The following is a 19,854-nucleotide window of genomic DNA, read 5'->3' on the forward strand; positions in this document are numbered from 1 at the left end:
AAAACCAGCTAGGATAGTACATAGAGAACTGCCAGAGGTTCAAGCAGTACTTAGAAGAGGCCATGGCACCAGGGTTATCACTGCTGATGTCATATGGATCCTGGCTCAAAGTAAAGAATACCAGAAGAATGTTTATTTGTGCTTTATTGACCATGCAAAGGCATTTGACTGTGTGGATCATAACAAGTTGTAGCTGACAAAATCGAGAAGAATGGGAGTCCCAGAGCACTTAGTTGTGCTCATGTGAAACCTATACCTGGACTAGGAGGCTGTTGTGCGAACAGAGCAGAGGAACACTGCATGGTTTAAAATGAAGAAGGGAGTGTGTCAGGGTTGTATTCTCTCTCCATACCTATTTACTCTGTATGCTGAACAAATTATTCGAGAAGCTGGACCCTACGAAGAGGAATGTGGTGTCAGGATTGGAGGAGACTCATCAATATCCTGCATTATGCAAATGACACAACTTTGCTTGCTGAAAGGGAGGAGGACTTGAAGCACTTGTTGCAGAAGATCAATAAATGCAGTCTTCAGTATGAACTGCATCTCAATGTAAAAATAAAACAACGAGATTCTTATCATTGGATCGATAGGCTAAATCATTAAGAATGGAGAAAAGATTGAAACTGTCAACAACTTCATCTTACTTGGATTCACAATTAACACCCTCAGTACCAGCAGTCAGAAAATCAGATGTATTGTACTTGGAAAATATGCAGGTAGGGAACTTTCCAAATTATTGGAGTAATATGGAGGAGTAATGATGTCAGTCTGAGGACTAAGGTGCGACTGATTCAGGTCATGGTCTTTTTGATTACTTGCTATCCATCTGAGAGCTGGACAATGAAAAAGGATGACAGAAGAAGAATTGATACCTTTGAGCTGAGGTGTTGGAGAAGAGTACTGAAATTCTATGGATGGCCAAAAGAACAAACAGATCTTGGAAAAAGTGCAGGCAGAGCGTTCTTTTGAGGCAAGAGTGATGAGGCTTCGCATCACAGACTTTGGGCTTGTTTCTAGGAGGAGTTATTTCTTGGAGAAGGACATGATGCTGGGAAGGGTGGAGAGTCAGTGAAGGAGAAGACCCTCTTCCAGGTGGATTGACATGGTGACTGCTGCAATGGGCTCTAGTGTGTCAGGAATGTAAAGTTGGCATAGAATAGGACAGGATTCAGGTATGTTGTTCATAGGGTCACTAAGAGTCATACTTGACTCGATGGCATCCGACAACAACAGTGAGACAAAATTGTTAATAAAAAGTGAGGAAATTCCTGCTTATCCCCACTCAAAATCTTGGATCCTTTTACAAAAACAGAACCATTCTAGACCAATTTTTCTACTAAATTCAGAATTCCGTTTTCTAAAATTTTAGCACAAAAGGATGTTGTTCTGTGGAGAAACACCCACAGAAATCCATGGCTAATGGTTAGGGCTCTGAGTCCAGGCCCCATGTCAGGGTTACCCAGGAGTCCACTCACATTCCCAGTGTGGTGACTGGTCCGAGCCAGCATCATTTCCAGGGCTTACCTCACTCAACCCCCTTGGTCCTCTGCTCCGCAGGCCTCCACTGCAGAGCTGTGCATTCTGGCCTCTTTCCACTGCAAACAGAGCCTGCTATTGAGCCATTTTCGTCAGCACTGCACATAGTTTCTGCTGCCAGAATGAGTCATCATGCAACACATACTCTCAACCCCCTCCATTCTGTATTTAAAATACGCCGGGACTGACAGAACAGAGCCCTGATGCTCACGGCCAGCGTGTGTGTGAACGGTGGCTTGGTGAGGCAGCCGGCCAGAGCCCTCTGCAGAGGAGGCTGCACTGTGTCCAGCAAGGGGGTTTCTGAGAGCCATAACTCAGGGGTTCGGTTTTGAAGATCTACATCTTCCTCTTGCTGCCTGCCAAGCAGCACCCTCTCTTTCACAGGCAAGTGAAGTTGCATTTCAGTCTCTAATCTCCCACAGAAGGACCAGGCTACTAGGGTCCATTTGTTTTGCATCTTCTCTCCACCTGGCTTTATTATTTTTATTTATTTATTTATTTTTCCCAAACAGGACTGTCCCTGTCCTGTTACTACCTTCCTGTTCCTGCCTCACAAGAGACTCAGTTTCGGTCACAAGTTGTCAAATGCTGTAGTTGAGTTCAACTCATGACCCCCCGATGAATAATAGATCTGAACTCAGTCCTATTCTGAGCTATGCTTATCATCCTCATTGCATTTAAGTCCATTGCTACAGACACTGTATCATTTCATCTCATTGGTCACAAGAGCAGCCTGCTATTTTCTGAGTTAGTTGGAAACTATCATCCTCACTTGGGCAGAGGTCTCTCTCTCTGCTGCTATACCTGCTCTCTGTTTCCCCTCTACCCATCCCCCATGCAGGACACCAATCTAGAGCAGAACCTTTCATGGCATTCAGAACCATCTCTCTTTATTAGCTTGCATGGGGGAGAAAGGGTAGGGAGATGAAACTTTGTTCTTTGCCCGGAGCCTGTAAACTCATCTGAGGTATTCCTTCTCCCTTCTATCTGCAGAGAAACCTCCTAGGCTTGTAGTGAGAAGCTTGCTAAGTTCCCCAGGGCCCACACCTCCCCCACGCCCAGCCACACCCTCCACCCACCAGCCTCACCCTGCCCTCTAGGAGCCATTCACCTCTTGATTTCAACCTGCTCCTAGAGTACCCTTCACAGAACAAATGCCCAGCCCAGCACAACCTAAGGGGACATCTTGTGTTTGAGTTACTCATTACTAGAGTTAGAGGAGGTCACAGAACAGGAAGCACGTTAGGAACCAAAGGGAAAAGTGACACGGAGGGTGGGGAATTAGAGTCACCTAGAGGCTGATGGGAAGGAACTTAGAGTTCTGGAAAGAGGGTGGGTATCAAATGGGGAAGGTGACAAAGTTGTTTCAACAGCCCCAAGGTTAGACAAGGGCAGATGGAAATAGCTAATTGTAATTAAGCTAGCCACTTACCAGCTCTTGCTATGCACCAGGCACTGCGCTTAACACCTTCCTACATCTCACATGTAATCCTCCCAACAGATTTTACCACTGAGGGAAAGGCCCTAGAGAGAAAAGAGTGACTTGACCAGGGTCATGCAACCAGCAGGTGGTGAAGCTGGGAGTGTGAGTGCAGTTCTTTTTAATCACTTGGCTGCATGAGGATGTGGTGAAAATTCTACAGGGAGGTGAAGGGCAGGGAGGAGCAGGTAGAAATTGAGGTGAGCCACTTGAGGTGAGAGAAATCCGTAAGGATTAGGATGTTCTCCAGCAGCAGTATCAGGTTTTGGTGGAAACTAGAGGTCTCTCAGAAGTCTGAGAGGAGTTGGTAAGAATGAGAGGCAGCAGACAATGTCGGCATGACTCTTAGGACTTCATCAAAAGGTGAGCAATGAAAACTTGTGAGGGCAGTATTCCACAGAGAGAAACAGTAGGTCAAGGAAAAGGGAGAAAGCCTGCTCTTGCCAGACAGGATCAGACTACTCAGAATGTGCAAGGGTTCTAAAGTATGTCGTATATGTTACTATATGAAAAGGTAGATGAAGAAATGGAAAGATGTGATACAGGAGAAAATGAAGGGGGGTTGGTTCACGGAGTTGAGATTTGGTTCAATGGCAATGTGTGTGTGTGTGTGTGTGTATTTTGGCAACGTGAAGGACCAAGTAGGGCTCCAAGTCTTCCCTCTGCTTCCTCCTTCTCTTCTACTCATCCCTTTTTGCTGATTGTGCCCATAGACATATGTATTGGGTCCTCACACATATGGCCTTCCCAGCAAACTGTCCTGCTGAAAGTCCTCCATGAGAAAAACCACCGGGGGACTCAGAGGCATCAAATCTGCAGGTGCAGCCTCTTCCTGCAGTTCTCAGCCACCAACTTGGGGCTTTCCCAACATAAGCACTGCGGGGGCAATGCAGGGGGTGGTTTCCTTTCTGAGCATGCTGTTCTCACGGTTGCCCTTGACAGAGCCCTACAGGTTGGTCCACGTCTGGCAGGGGCCCATGAAAAAGGTGAATGGGAGAGACCTCACTGAAGGTCGACCCTGGGCCTGAAGGTTGCCATTGGGGATAGTATCAATCAGGGGAGCTTCTCTGCCCTGGGTAGTTCTCATCTTTTCCAGGAAGGGTCACCTTCACCCTTAAGGGCTTCTTTGCGGTGACTGCAGAGGAACCTCCAGAGCTTTCTGCTGTGTCATTGTCCTGAGAGGAATGTGTGAAGGTTCCCAGGGGTTCACTGGAAGGGGATGAAACCAATGGGCTTAGCTTTTCATCAAGAACGTATAAAGAACGGGAAGGGGGACTTCTTGCCAGGAGCTGGGTCTCCCTATAGACACTTTGAGGGAGTCCTCTCACCGCAGCCCAAAGCCATCGTTACCCTTGAACAAAACTTTAACCAATAATAATATCAGCAGCCGGCCAGGCAGCAAGAAGAATCCTCAGTGGCTGGGTCACGTGCAGACATTGTCGCCTGGGGTCTAGACTACCTAGAGCCATGAAACCAGTTTGTGATGGGCAGATACACTGGGGGCTGGTCGGCCTGCTACCCTTCCCGAAGCTCATCTCCCAAGTGGGAGGTTGACAGTCTAATGGTCTGGCAAGAGTCCTGCTCGAGGTGGTTCAGGTCGCCCGCAGGCAGCCCCGGCGGGCGATCAGGAGCCAGGCCTGCTGGTTGGGCTGGCCTGGATCAAGAGGGAAGGGCCGGAACTGTAACCGCAGTGTCCGGGAGCGCCAAAGGGCGGCAGGTGCAGGAGGCGAGCGCCGGGGCGGGGCCGGGCCGGGCAGTCCGGACCCTCGGTCGTCCCGGGGTGACCTTCTCCCATCCCGCCAGGGACTAGGTGGGGTCGACTTGCTGCAGAGGGAGGCCGGGAACGCGCGGAGGAGTACAGGGAGGGGCTGCATTAAAGTGCTTGGGCCGGGGTACCCGGAGTCCGCGTGGCGGCCGGATGTGGTGCCAGAGCCTGCGCTCGACGACCTAGGTGCGAGAGTGCCCTCCGCGGAAGGGGCGGTCCGCACTCAGCGCGCGGCGGGGAGGGGGCTGCGTGGTTCGGCTGCGCACTCCTCTCTCCCCTCCTCCCCGCCCTGAGCCCCCGTCCCCAGCACAGCAGCGGCTCCTTTGTGCCAGCCCCGTGCCCGCCCCCTCGGGCTCTGGGCTCCGCCCTCGCACCGCGGCGATTGGCCGGCCCGGCTGCGAGTGGGGCTCGGGGCCGCCGCGGCGCGGTATATAACGAAGGTGGGCCGTGAGTCTTCAGTCAATTTTGTGGCCTGCGGTAGGTATTAAATCTATTTGGCCATTCTTCTCTATACCTCTCTTCTGCTTCTGGCCTCTCCAGTCAGAGGTCTCAGGAGGTGGAGGCCTAGCACGCGTCCCTAGGGGGCGAGAACCGCAGCTGCGGGTTCGCGGAGCCTCCAAACCCCCAGAGCGAGAGGAGCGCGTGGCGGACCAAAGAGAGCCCGCTCGCGGCCGCTCGCCCACCAATAGGTGCGGGGCTCGGAGCCGCCCAGCGTGAGTGATTCCTCCCTCCTCTCCGCCCCCGCAGCCGCCTCCCCCTCCTCCGGCTCTGCCTCAGCTCGTTCGCCGCGCGTCTCGCACTCGGAGATCAGCAGCTGCAGCAGCGAGGACAGCCTGTGCAGCGCCAGGCCGGGCACGCCAGCGGCAGCCAGAGAGGACGCCAGGGCGCGCGCCGCAGTCAGCCACCTTCAGCCTCCGCGGCATCTGCTGACCCGCCACCATGGCCCGGGGAAAAGCCAAGGAAGAAGGAAGCTGGAAGAAATTCATCTGGAACTCGGAGAAAAAGGAGTTTTTGGGCAGGACCGGTGGCAGTTGGTGTAAGTACGGGGTCCGCAGCCCTCGCCCTTCGCGCCCCTTCGCAGGAGCAGCGGATCGCTTCGCGCTGGCCAGGGCGGAGGGGGCCAGATCGGGTGGCATTGCCGCTCGGTGGGTTGCGCCGGTCTCTGGCTTGTCACCGTGTGTGGAACGTGGAGCCCCCACGATGGGGCAGGGGCATGCCAGGCAGCGTGTTAAATTAATCTGGTTTTAGGGATTGGCAGTCCATCCTATGGAGCGGAGGTCAAGCCCTTCCCTCCAGGGAATTGTAGGCTTTTGGCAGCTAGGTGTTTCTCGCCCTTCAGCCATACCCCACGTCCTTAAAATAATGACGCTTGAGGCTCTTCATGTGATAATCAGATCTAATGCAGGCGAGATTACGTGTAGAGCATCTTCTAGTCAAATATGTACTCCAGAAGAGGAAGAAGATGTGGGGGGGGGCGGTTAGAAATCCATCCATACTGCAGTATTGCGTCGCAATGGCCACTCTCTTTCCTCGGTGACCTCCACGGGCGTCGTCACAGCCCAGTGATGGCCCAGGAAGCTCCTTGTCAGCACCCTGTTTGTCTCCCAAACCTCACAAAGTTTGGTGGTTTTTGAGGTCTGCACAGACCTCAAATGGAGAACCCATGGCCAGTGTTGATTTTGGTGAAGGGGAGGGCTAAGAAATGTCACAAAGGCTGAAGTATCTTTCAAAGATTTTGTGCAGCCTGTTGCTTGGCTGGAGGGATATTTTTTCCCACTGAAAAGGAGATACCTGCCTTGTGTTCCGCCTCCTGCACCGGAAAAGGTGACATGTTTCTCTGAGAAAGGTCATTTTGAAGGGCAGAGTATTAGACAAGTCTGCTCTATTCGTGACTGCAGGGCTATGAGAGGGGAACTCCCCCTGACTGCATCACTGCCCCCTCCTCCTCCTCCAGTGTCATCACCATCATCACCTTTACCTTTTCCACAGCTGGCACCCCCAGTGCAGCCATAGGGAACCCTGAATAAAGGCTGATATAGAGCACCTGGTTGGAAGAGTCTGGGAATGAGCAGCATGAGTCAGGGAAATGAGAGCTTGGCTGACATTTTGAAACTGAAGATGAAATTTGAAATTGAAGATGAAACAGTTGGGGTTTTTTGTTGTTGTTTTTTTTATTAAGGTGGAAAAACAGCTTTTAGTGAGACTTTCTTGATCGAAAAGTAAAGGGTTAATAATGCATCATATGTCAAGGTTAGTCAAGGTGAGGCCTTCCTCTATACCTTTAAAATAGGAAGCTTGGGCCTTAGCCGTTGAAAATACAGCCCTTAACAGCAATGGCTTTCAGTACTGTTTTGTTTTGGGGACACTGTCCTTCAGGGAGATTATTGTCCTGGTTACTCAGGCACAGAGATAGCTCCCTGTGTTTTCTTACGCAGAGAGGGAAACCTGAAGAACGGGTAGCATAAAGCCAGAATGTATAGGGTGAACAGCTCCTGGTCAAGGCTATCTCCTAGCAACTCCTTGTAACTTGAGCGAGGCCTGGGCGCTGCACTGCAGAGCCAGCACCCCTCCCTTTGGTCGGCTGGCCCTTCTTTGCCTGGTTGTCAGAACCCCAACACTGCCATGAGGGCATGCATGGGCTGCATCCACTGCAGACCCTGTTGTGAAATTTACCCTCTAGGGTTTTTCTCATAAAAATCTTCTAATTCTGTGCTGCTGCTTAGAATCATATTTGCCTTAGAAAATAAGGCAGTATAAAATCTGTTCTTAGGGCTGATGTTTAATGGGACAGCACATCCATATTAGAGACTGGGTGATAACCCAGGGAGAGGTCAGTACACTGACTGATCAATTTTAGACACCAAGGTAGGCAGATGCTCATCCCCTCCTCACTTCCATTTCAAAGTGCAGGTGCCACGCTGTAAATCCAGGTCTTTTTGTTTGCTGTTTGCTTCAATGACTATTCTCTCTGGCAGTGTCAGAAATGCCACAGCTGCTTTTAGGCAGAGAAAGCCACAGCAATTGCTGCCCCATTTGGAAGAAATACACCTTTTCCAGCACTGGGCCCAGTGTGGATGCCCTTGGGACCAGGACATGATGCCCTTGGCTCCCTTTTGCTTCTAGGTAGATTTTCACCAAGATGGATGCAGTAGACTTGGTTGTCATCTGCTGGCACACACAGTTCACTGTAACCCATCCACTCTTTTTAAGTAAATTTTTACCCTGGGCCCAGATGCAAGTTCTTCCATCTGTTCATGACCCCTTGAAGGGCAGTCGGTTTTCTCCCCCCCCCCCCCCGAAAATGTCTAGGTCACTTACATTAAGGGAAAAAAATACCTAAAAAGGAAAAATGCTACAAAGGTTACCCCCTGTGGTGCCACTTGTCCAGCTGTTTTAAGCCTGCAGCTCACTGAGCCCATAGCACTGGCCCTTACCCAGGCCGCTTGTCCTCGCCAACCAACTGACCTCACAGCAATACTGGGAGAGTTTGCTAAAAGAGGCTTTTTGTTCCTTGCACTTGCACCATGACCTGTTTCACCTTTGCATTTTACATGTTAGCCTAGATTGCGCATCACCTCCTGTGGGTAGAATTAGGTTATCCACAGACCAGGCCAATAGAAATGCTGCAGTTGGTGGTAGAGATACATGTGGTGAAGTTGGGGCAATGGAAGATGAGTGAATCTAGGCCACAAATCTGCTCTTGCTGACTGTGTTATATACCAATGCATGGATCTCTTAGGAGCAGTCACTGGAAAATTTTTCCAAATCTTGACATCATAGGCTGCCTGGATACCAAATGCAGTACTTAACCCTTGCCCTCCTGGGAAGGAGGGAATCAGGGAGGGGGGTTAGTGGCTCTGGTTCTAGATATACAACCTTGTCTTTCATTCTTCCTAATCTGCCTATTTCTTTGGCTTTTCTTTTGAGAAAGGGTATGACTAAGCATTTTGACATTGGTTACTGTGTGTTTTGCTTATTTTAATGGCTCTTATGATTTCCTCAGAACTGTTTATTGCCTGGTAGGAAAGTTGAGGGTTTAAACCCATGGAGAAAGCACTAAGGCTATATTCTGCAGCAGTGTACCTCTCTGACCCCATACACACATACAACTCAATACTTTTTGTTCTGTGCTTTACACCGATGGCTCTTGGGATTTAATGGAAGTGGACCCAAGCCCGTGTGTACAGTCCTTCTCTGCACCATAAGCCCTTACGGTTCTCTTGCTCCTACTTTTCATGCTCAGGGAGAGTTGCTTGGCTGGCATGACTGCCCTGCGATGCCTAGTACAGCCTGTTACTATGCGGCTAATCGGGGAGTTAATCCTTGTGAACCAGTAACTGATAGCTTCATTCCAGTCTTTGCTGTGGGGTTGTGAGGTTTTTTTTAGCTTTGCTTTTCCAGCTCTTTCCACCTTTCTACTAACCTGGGGTGAGGGAATAAAACATAACCCATCAAGCCAGTCAGAAGTTGAAATGCAAACATACTTGCCATTTTTACCATAGTATTTCTCCCTAACCTTGTTCCCCTGAGGGCAAAGTCAGTGCTGCTTCAGTAATCCACATTCACAGGTACCTTGATACCGACCTGAGGAGGCCGTCCCAGGTTTCCCAGCCTCCTTGCTCTCACAGCCTGCAAACACTGACACTGGAGTGCTTGGAGGAACACCTGGATTGTAGTATTTAAATGTCAAGGGATAAGCAAGCAAAGAAAATAGATGTCTCTAAGAGAATGCATATTTGAAAGGCATTGCATAAGCACACAAAGTCTAGTGAACTCCATGAATTTGTGCGTTTGCTGCTGTTTGGGTCCCCCCACTCCCATTTAGGGACTAGTTACCTTTTATGAAGAATCTTAGTTCTAGTTGCTTTCTCCTGCCTCCTATAGATGTAGGAGGGGTGCTGGCCCGGCCTCACCCCGCTTTTACCCCATTGTTAGTACGCAAGCTTCCCCTCAAGATCAGAGCTAGGGGAGGAAGCTCTGGGAGGAGCAGGTTGGAGAGGATGCCAGGAAATCCATTCATCTCTGGCCGACCGGACTTCTGAGCATGTGACTGCATCACAGCCCTTTTGTTTCTGTCCCTGCAGTTAAGATCCTTCTCTTCTACGTAATATTCTACGGCTGCTTGGCTGGCATCTTCATCGGAACCATCCAGGTGTCACTACTCACCATCAGTGAATTTAAGCCTACCTATCAGGACCGCGTGGCCCCACCAGGTAAACTGAATGGGAATGAGTTCACTTCCTCCAGAGGTAAACTGGGCATTCCTTTCTCAGGGGAGAAAAATGTCTTAAATTATAATGCAGTGTGGGCTGAAATGAATCCTGGAGCGAAGTAGGAGCTCCTCCCAGCTGCAGTGGGATCTACTGGCCGCATTGCAGGCAGAGCTCCCAGGGGCTTCAGAAGGGAATGGGGAGGGGAAGGGCCTTGGTCAGTCCTAAAGGCCCAGCTTGCCCCTCAAAGCAGCTGAACACAGTGAGCAGGCCCCACTAATGAGGGGTGAGGGGTGGTTGGTGAGATCAAGGAAGGGCCTTTCCAGCTCTCACACATGCCTTTCACTTTCTTAAAGCAAATATGGCTCAGGTAAATCTTCTTTAAAAAACACTGGTTCCTCTTTTAAGGCTGCCTTACTTTTAAGGATGCTGTGAATCTCTGAAACGGCCTCCTTCTCATAGGGAAAGGAGCCACGACTTCACTCATTGTTCTATTCACTCATTGGTTGTTCTTCAGTTTGACCTTGAATGAAGTCACACTCTTTCCCCTGTACCTGTTTACTTAAGAGGAGTCGTATTTGCTTTCTGTACCCACTTGGCAGTTGAACCTGAACTTTGCAAAACTGAGTTAACAAAAATTGCCATAGAATATTGCAAAAATGCCACATGCATTTCCTGCTATGATTTTTTGGGTCCTTTTGGGGTCCTTTGTGACCAAAGCTGTGTCTTTCCACACCCGGTCACTAAAGCCCAGGGAAGACCCACTGCTAACAGTCCCTAAACTGATAGAGGAACAATAGCAAACATGATCTTAATTGATTCTTCTGAAATCATTGTCCTGAAAGAGGAAGTGTTTTATAACTTCCGTGTTCTCACATTTCAAATGACCTTGAGGCTCCTGCTGGGAATGTGGCACGGCAAGGCGCCACTTTCCCTGGGTGGCATTTATTAACTGTCTATAGGGGGCACTCTTGAAGCCATCTCCATGACCATGACACTGACTGGATCAAGTACCATTGCCTGTCACAGATGGGCCACCCCTCTCCTGTCTCTTGGGTGAGAAAGACAGAAGAAAAAACGTCCAAAATACTGAGGTGGCAAAGGTTGTCCTATAGCCTCAAGTCAAATAATGGTCTACTGTGAGAAAAACCCAGAATATTTCCAGATAGTTAAAATTAGACCCAAGGAATTTTGGAAGTGGAAAAAGAATGCGTAAGTATATGAGATGACAAACCAGCTTAGTTTAAAAATCCAGTTTCCAGCAACTATTTCCCAAAAGAAATGGGTCTATGGAAAAGTTGAGAGTCATTTTAATGTGCTCAGCAAAGCTTAGAACCTTTTGGCACTGGCTCTTGCATCTGTCCATACAGTTTTATGTGAGAATTTTTATGATAGCAATTACTAGTAATTGACATTGTGTAGGCTAGAGGTTTTTTTCGTTTCTGACTACTAGCTATTTTTAAGTCTATTAACAATAGACTTGATTCTATGACTATGATTCTATTAACAGTGTAATAATTACACTAGAAGCCAAAAATAACAACAAAACAAAAATAACAACTTTGGGGGAACTCAGCCTTTTTTAAAAATTACTATAAGGAAAAATTTTATTCATATTATTTTTCAAACAAGTTTGAAATATGCAGGGATTTTTAAATAAGGTCTTGCCATTGACCATGCCTGTGAATCGCTGGCTGAGATGCTCAAGTCCTTCCAGCATTCCCTGCTTCCCCTTTATCCCAGCCCCTTCTTAAAAGACAAGCTCTTTGCACCTATATTTAGTGTCCTCGTAGCAGTTGGACCGGCCTGACAAACACTCATTCTCCAAAGGAATGCTGGTAGCTCATCTTGGAAATATGCATTCCTGTCCTTGGGCCTGAGTCACAGGAAAAGTCCTTACTGATCTTCATCTGATACCTGGACTTTTTAATATCAAATCTTTTTTTCTTCCCATTTCCCAACCACTTTGCTTGGGATTTTTTGTTTTTCCCAAGAGGCAGGACATTGATTTAAAAATGATGGAATTCATTCAAAGAGGACAAATAGTTTTTGAAAGAATATACTGACAATGGCTTTAATATGAATCTCTAAATCCCCATTTATGACCAGAAAAAGATGGGGTGTCCTATGCTAACTTAGGGGCACCTAGCAAATGTGAAAGACCTTTGTACATCAGCAGAAGATTTCACTTGAACCTGTTGCCATTGGGTTTGAACTACTGACCTTTCTGTTAGCCAGTGAGCACTTAACCTCATTGCATCACTAAGGCTCCTTCAAAGATTCCTCATAGAAGGGTTTGTTAATGCTAATTCTGATTCAAGGCTCAGTACAAATCCGGCCTGACTGGGTTTTGACTGCCCTTTACACACAGGATCATTGTAATTAGATCCCTTCTAAACAACATGTGCAAATGTGGCCAAGTTAAGCAGCCATGGTCCTGCAGTGCATTTGTGCCCGTATATCTAGGATACTGGGTGAGCTGAAAGGAACTGAACTGCAAGTTGGTAAGAAAAAATACTGTGCAGTTTGCAAGCCCTGAACAATGGTGTCTTAAGATGTCTTAAAATTCATAAAGTGTGACTTTTCATTCCTTGCACCAAATGACTGTGGATTTGTAGGACTGCAGATGTGAGGTGCTATGACCCACCGAAGGAATCGAATCACTTGCTAAGAATGTCAGGGAGGTACAGGGCATCCTTGTGGGGTGGTGGGTGGTAAGTGCTGTTGGGTTGGAGCCAACTCCAGCAGGTTTTCAGAAGCTATGAATCACATGGGAGACTGTTGCCCCTCTTTTTCTCCCAGAGCAACTGAGGAATTTGAAGCACTTACAGTGCAACTCCTTACTAAGCCACCAAAGCTCATTTTCCTTGGGATATCACTGTTATGTACCTGTGAGTCAGAACCGGGTCTTCAGAAGCAGGGATATAGAAGACTTACATGGGGTTTGGTTCATTTTGCTGTCACACTAACAGCAAGAAAAAGGACCTTAGATTTGGGCCTTAGATCCCTGTGCTGAAATCCAAGAGACAGTTGCTAGTGATGAATGACAGTGGCAGCAAAGGCAGTAGGCCCAGAAGACAGGCTGTGGGCTCTGTGGGCCATGGATTAGGAAAGCTGAGGGCTTATGGGGAGGTATACTGAAGGAGCAGGATGTACTGCTAGACATTGATCTGTGAAGCTGGGTTTGCTCACACTGGGAGCTTGAGCAGAGCCCCTTCATGCTGCATGTTGGTAGCTGAGTCCCTTCAGGTTGGTACTTTGTAGGGTAGTGTAGGGTACTTTGGGGCACTTAAATGGGTATGAGTTAAATTAAAGTGAGTTTCGTGTAGTGGACTATTGGGCCCAGCAGAGAAGTCTTGAGTACCGAGGGAGACGTTTGAGAAAATGCCAGTAAGGTGCTTTTCTGCTGTTTCCATTTGTTATTAGGTGCTGTCATGTCTTGTGTGACTCAGTGCAAACCCTACACATCTGCCCTTGCCCTGTCCTGCACGATCTCTTGTCATGCTCAAGCCCACTGTGGGAGTCCTTGCAGCGGTCCATATAGTTTCCACTCAGAATCCATTGATTTGATTTGTAACCTAGCAGCTGACGTGATGTCCTTTAATCCTATCTCTTTCCTCTCCTCATCCCCAGATAGATCCTGTCAGCCCATTTGCAGCATTTAGGGCCATGGCACATTAGTGGTAATTAATTGCAATTTCTGGAAGCTGCTGCCCATGCCAGTGATTTGGTATGTAGTGACAGGGCGTAGGGCAGAGGGCAGGGCACTAACCCCTTGCCTCTTCCTGTACTGTACCCTTGTCTCACTGTTTGGCTTCAGTTTGGCTTCAGCACCTCACTTGCCTGTGGTTTATTTCTTGACAGTGGCTTATTTCTTAGAAACACTGGTAATTTAATGATTTTAATGTTCTTGAAGCCAAAGGAAGAATCCTAATTTCAGAATCCTCACATCAGATGTGCAAGAGGAACAAAGATTTGATAAGTAGGACCAAATAACAGGTCAGTGGGAGTGACAAGAAGCTGAGGGCTGAAGCTTTGTTTTCCACAGCGCTCATCCAGGAGAAGGGCTCTGCCATGCAGGATGGTTGTGGAAAGTGCTTCAGCTGCAGGAATGTCCTTTCTGCTGTTGTGAATAGAATTTGTGAATCAGGTTTCTGTCTCACTCTCTCGTTGATCAGTGCTCTGATACATCTCATGACCTAAGTGATAATATAATATATCCTACAAGAGAAAGCTGGGGAAGTGAATGGGAACACGGAAGTATGATCCTGTGGTTCTCCAACAGAATGTGTGTCCCACACAGACTCAGGACCAGACCTCATCAAAGGTCATGCACAATGTGGTGTCTTATTTCAGGATATTAGTCACTGAGTAAATGTTTAGGTTTTGTAAACCATTCGAATCCATTTGTAATGTATTTGTTCTTCACTTTGACCTTGGACAAATACATTAAGTTAATGACAGATATTAGGGTTTGGCTGTTTTTTTGTTTTGGTATTCCTTTTGTAAAAATGGTATCCTTTTTAAAATTGTATGGGGAACAGTTATGAACTATACAAAATGTCAAAACTGTGTCCCCATAAAGCTGTATATTCTTTCAAAGAACTGGTTTTCTTAAATGAATAAGCAACTGCGAGAAAGTGATTCTTGGTGGCCTTCCCCCAGAGCTAAAATGGGAGGGAGGATTGGTTTACACTGAGGGTTGATAGACATCCAAATAGTAGTAAAGAACAGAAAACCTGTCTTTCAAAGACATTTAAGAGGAAGATTCTCAGGTGTCTGGGGTGGCATAGGTATGACCTTGTCTGAAGATGATAAGCCTGCAATGACTAATGACATGCGATGTATTAAATGACAGGTACAGCTGCTCTTAGGGAATTCTTCTGAGTAACTGTTACAAGGTTAAAATGGCTGCCTTCTAGTTTAAATATCTCAAAGGCACAAGTAGATTTTGAAAACAAGAGAAATTGAAAACTTGTTATAATATAAACCTAATTGGAAACAAAATACATCTTTCTTAATGAAAAGCCCCTTTCTTCTCTCTCCCTCTTTGTCTTGGCTTCTCCTCCTCTTGCTATGAGCTGCTCAATCCAGTGATTTCAGTGTTTCTTTGTTTCTCAAAATATGTGAGACCTACTGAAGAGTACACAGGTTTCTAAAAACCCAGTATGAATCAAAAAGATTTAAAAAAACCACAAATCTAATGTAGAGTTTACATACTTATTGAAAAGCCTACATTGAATTTGGTTTACATATTTTGGTTTACATACATGTAAATTTAATGTTCACATTATTCCTTTAGGTGGGTTAATTGAATAATAGTCAAAATGCAATATAAGGCAATTAGTCATTTTGGAGTAAAGTTCTGTGGAGCTCAGCATGGTTAATGTCAACTTGAGTTCAGAAGACGTCAGAGGCAAAAGCTTAACTGTGTTTCCTGGAATATAACTAGAAACCACAAGCTAACAACTGGGTGTTCTGCTGTCTTTGGCTGCTGGGTGTTACTACTGCAAACAATACTCACCCTTGGATAGTGTTACACTTTTAATAACGTGTTTTAATACACTTTTAATAAGAGTGGGTAATGTGGGGAAGGACAAGCTAAGATTAGTATGAGGAATAGAAATGAGAATCATAGGTGCTTGCTGTATTTGAGGAATTTAAGTGACAAATTAAGTGGCCAGATTCAATCCTGTCCATTCCTATGCTTTTTGTTAGTTTGATAGATTGATTTAAGAAACTAGTAGCACTTGATCCACTGAGATATTTGGGACATACTATATAAGTCTTGCAATGGCAGAGGCTTTTGACATCCATTTTAGTTCTGCTGTGTGGTAACAGCCACATTGGAGAGCAGGAGTGGTAACTGTGGGATCTCTGATCCCAATTTAGATTGAAAGGCCCAATTGAAATAGCTCTTTATCAGATTTGGCAGGGTCATAAAATTCCTTTGCTACAGGAGCATAGAAGTTCTCTGGTAGACTTCTGTGTAGCCATGAGGGTCAGGGAGGACGGAATGCTAGCCAGTGGCACCTTCCTTCCACTGTATTTGTGGGAGTACTGGAAAGTACTGGCTTTGGAGGACTGCACACCTAGACTCGAATGCTGGCTCTCCCTACTTTGTGAGCTGAGGCTAAGACTAACTAACCTTTCTGGGCAGACAGTGTGGTGTTAGGTGCCATTGAGTTGACTGCTCATAGCGACCCTACGAAGAGCAAGTCTGAACCTTGGCATCCTTACGCTTCCTTTCATTCTCAAGTCCATCGGGGTGGTCAGCATGGTGTCTGGTGCATGGCCTTCCCCTCTTTCATTGCTCTTTCCCAGCATGATCTCTTTCTCCAAATACTAAAAGTAGTAAGGAAGTTTCACCATCCTTGTTGCTGAGGAGGAGTGGATTCATCCCTAAAATGGAGATAGATAATGCCTGTCGGAGGGTTATTGAAGAAGTGTGCCATCTATTCAACTGCAACTCAAAGGGACCCTATGAACAACAGATTCAATCTTGACTAAGCCTCATGACCTCTGCATGCTCCAGTCCCTTGTGGTCACTGTCTAAAGAAATAAATTTATATTAAGGTAGAGTCATTGAGCCTAAGTACTTAATCTCAATGATTAGAGAGACAAGAATTTAACCTGTTCTCTTAGGCCAGATATGATTGGCAAGTTTTGTATCTAGAAAGGTAGCTTGAATAAATAACTTGAATAACTTGGCTGACCATCCTACTTTCTCTTTCTCTCTGCTCCAGGACTGACTCAGATTCCTCAGATCCAAAAGACAGAAATTTCCTTTCGCCCATTAGACCCCAAGAGCTATGAGCCCTATGTGCTGAACATAGTTAGGTTCCTGGACAAGTACAAAGAGACAGCCCAGAAGGATGATATGATTTTTGAAGACTGTGGCAGTAAGTACACACATTACAGATGACTATGGTTGGTTATCTCTATTTCCTATTAAGTTATTTAATGATTGCCAGAGACTCCTGAAATAATGGGAAGATTGCATTCCAGCTATACTGGCAACCATTTTGGGTTTTGTTTTTTAAAAAAACACACCAGAAGACTCATGACTTTGATTCGATGAAAGAAGCAGTGATCTCTACCTGAAAGGCAGACAAGCCTTTTTACTACTCAGGAGCATTGACCACAGTTGCATATGAAATGGTTGTAAGTAAATATTAACTTACACCATTGCTTTTGAGAACAATGCTTATTTCCAGAAATACCCTTTCTCTCTTCTAGTTCCCCTGCCACAGAAAGGGGGTGCACAGGGCCTTTTCAGTCTTAACGAATGACCCTTTGGTGTAATCAGCTATGACTAAACATACTGGTTAGGGGTGGTATGTATAATGGATCCTGCTTGGGTGGAGAATGAAATATATATTTCATTCACAGCTGCACATTTTAGATGAGAAAGTGACTAGAAGGTAAAGAAGGGCTTTGTTTCATTAAGTCATTGACATGAATATGGACTCTTCATAATGTGTGTAGTGAATGACTCTGTCCATGTTCTCATACCTACTAATCAAAACATCTATGCAGAGTTACTCAGTGATGTCAGTATCAATTTATGTATTGCCAAGTCTAGTGCTTTATATGACAGACTGTTGTTTGGTCATAATTTGCAAAAGTCTTAAAAAAATGTTTCACTGAACCATTTAATTAGAATTTAAATGTATAGTTTTAAAAGACCTCCTTGATAACTTGAGTTAATCACATCACAAGAAATGAATTAAAACTGATCTCTCGTACCATTTGAAGAGAAAATAGTTAATGTATAAATTTAAAGTATATACAAATTAATGGTATTCTTGTTACTTTCCTGCAGGATGCTTTCTATTTAGCTTTAAATTTGTTATTCTCTACTGTCAATTAGCCTATGACTCAATGACAATAATTTGAGTTTTACTTTAAAAATTACTTTTTTTTTTTGGTATAGTATGATGCATAAATGCTTTTTCAATTGGACAAATGCTTTTAAGAATTTAAAAGAAATAAGTTAAAAAGTTTAAAAGTTAAAAAAGTTAAAAGTTAAAAAGGCTTGAGTTAGTGGTTAAAAGTTTTTCCTATTTTATAATTTCACATGGAAATCTGGGAACATAGCTTTAGGCAAAATCTGACTTCAGTGTATTAAATGTTGAATAGCAGAGTTGCAAAGCAAGTAGTTGTGACACGGAGGAACACTGGTGCCCTTTCCTTTACAGTGCTAAGAAAATTGTAACTACAGTGTCTGACTGGTGTTTGCCTTTTCAGATGTGCCCAGTGACTTCAAAGAGCGAGGTGAATATAACAATGAACGAGGAGAGCGGAAAGTCTGCAGGTTCAAGCTTGACTGGTTGGGAAACTGCTCTGGAATAAATGATGAGAGTTTTGGCTACAAAGATGGCAAACCATGTGTCATCATAAAACTCAACCGAGTTCTGGGCTTCAAACCTAAGGTAAGTAATACTTTAAATCAGAAGATTTGGTTTCAGCGAGCCATTCACATATATTAGATTTGTGGTTTTTACTTTGCACAGATTCTGTCAGTTTCTAACTTGTAGAGAATGGTCCACTTTAATCTGACATATTAGACTGTGCCTCATGTGGAGATGCACCTGCTTTTTTACTAATATGAATAAGCACATGACTGTGTTCCAGTTTGCCTGCCTTGTTGCCGAGGTGGGTTCAAGCCATGGTTATAGGGGAGAACAGCAAGCATTTTTTCTGTTTCCCCTAGTGGATTGGCCCACACCCTTCAATTAGGTCAGTGCTGCCTCTGCTGTTTTACATACTGGGCTTTCCCTCAATGTCAGTGCTGCCCCTGAAGCTTTTTAAAAAGGTTTTAAGGAAAATATCATTCATGGCACAGAAGGAAAGCCCAAAGTGTATAAAAACAGTGTCATCACATTTCTCAGTCTCCTTCAGAAAAGGACATTGAGGACTGATCATAGCTTAATTGAGTGGTCACAAATTTGAGAAGACTTACTTTCATATCAAGATAATCATGTCACCTTCCCTCGATTGGCTAAGGGGAGTTGTTCAGTTTATTTGTAATCTTTGTGACCCGTGTGTTTTATTTTTAGCCTCCCAAGAACGAGACTTCGGAAAATTTCTCACTGATGAAGTATAATCCTTATGTCCTGCCTGTTCAGTGCACTGGCAAGGTAAAGAGACCCTGGGGTTACTGAGGGTAGGTGGGCGGTGGGGTGTTGGAGGCATATAGATACCCATTGGTTACTGTCACTGGGAATAATCCTGTGCTTAGGAACAGAAAGAAAATGGACTTACACACTTGGTACTATTTCTAGAGGTTGTAATGGCTTGGGGGAATATTTAGTTGGTATTTCTCCATTTGTACAATGAATATAGCCACCTGTTTCTCAAGCACCTGGGTTACACTATGTGTACTGTTTTGTCTCACTCCAGACACCATGCCAGTGTGTTCTGGTGGTTAATAATGTTTACCTGCTTCTGGGAGAGACAGGAGCCAGGCATGCCAGAGGGTGACTTCTCTTAGACTTCGCTAAGACTTCTGTGTATGCAAGCAGTGATCCAAGATGTAAACCATTAAAATGTCTTTCCCCTCTGGTCTTTAGCGCGATGAAGATAAGGATAAAGTTGGAAACGTGGAATATTATGGACTAGGCGGCTACCCTGGTTTTCCTCTGCAGTACTACCCCTACTACGGCAAGCTTCTGCAGCCCAAGTACCTGCAGCCTCTGCTGGCCGCACAGTTCACCAACCTCACCATGGACACTGAAATTCGTGTTGAGTGTAAGGCGTATGGTGAAAATATTGGGTACAATGAGAAAGACCGTTTTCAGGGACGCTTTGATTTAAAAATTGAAATTAAGAGCTGATCACAAGCACAAATCTTTCCC

General features: G+C 45.6%; 1 protein-coding gene across 1 annotated transcript; it reads left to right on the forward strand.

The window, feature by feature from the left end:
• Window positions 1-5,723: 5,723 nt before the first annotated feature.
• On the forward strand, window positions 5,724-19,833 carry ATP1B1 (ATPase, Na+/K+ transporting, beta 1 polypeptide). The gene is made up of 6 exons (XM_006887409.1): window positions 5,724-5,820; window positions 9,869-9,997; window positions 16,741-16,896; window positions 18,245-18,429; window positions 19,057-19,137; window positions 19,570-19,833. The coding sequence occupies exons 1-6, from the start codon at window positions 5,724-5,726 to the stop codon at window positions 19,831-19,833; spliced, it is 912 nt and encodes a 303-aa protein (XP_006887471.1).
• The last annotated feature ends 21 nt before the right edge of the window (window positions 19,834-19,854 follow it).

The sequence above is a fragment of the Elephantulus edwardii genome, unplaced genomic scaffold (assembly GCF_000299155.1).
Source record: "Elephantulus edwardii isolate Elephantulus edwardi_28Jun2011 unplaced genomic scaffold, EleEdw1.0 scaffold00057, whole genome shotgun sequence".
In the NCBI taxonomy this organism is placed as follows: domain Eukaryota; kingdom Metazoa; phylum Chordata; class Mammalia; order Macroscelidea; family Macroscelididae; genus Elephantulus; species Elephantulus edwardii.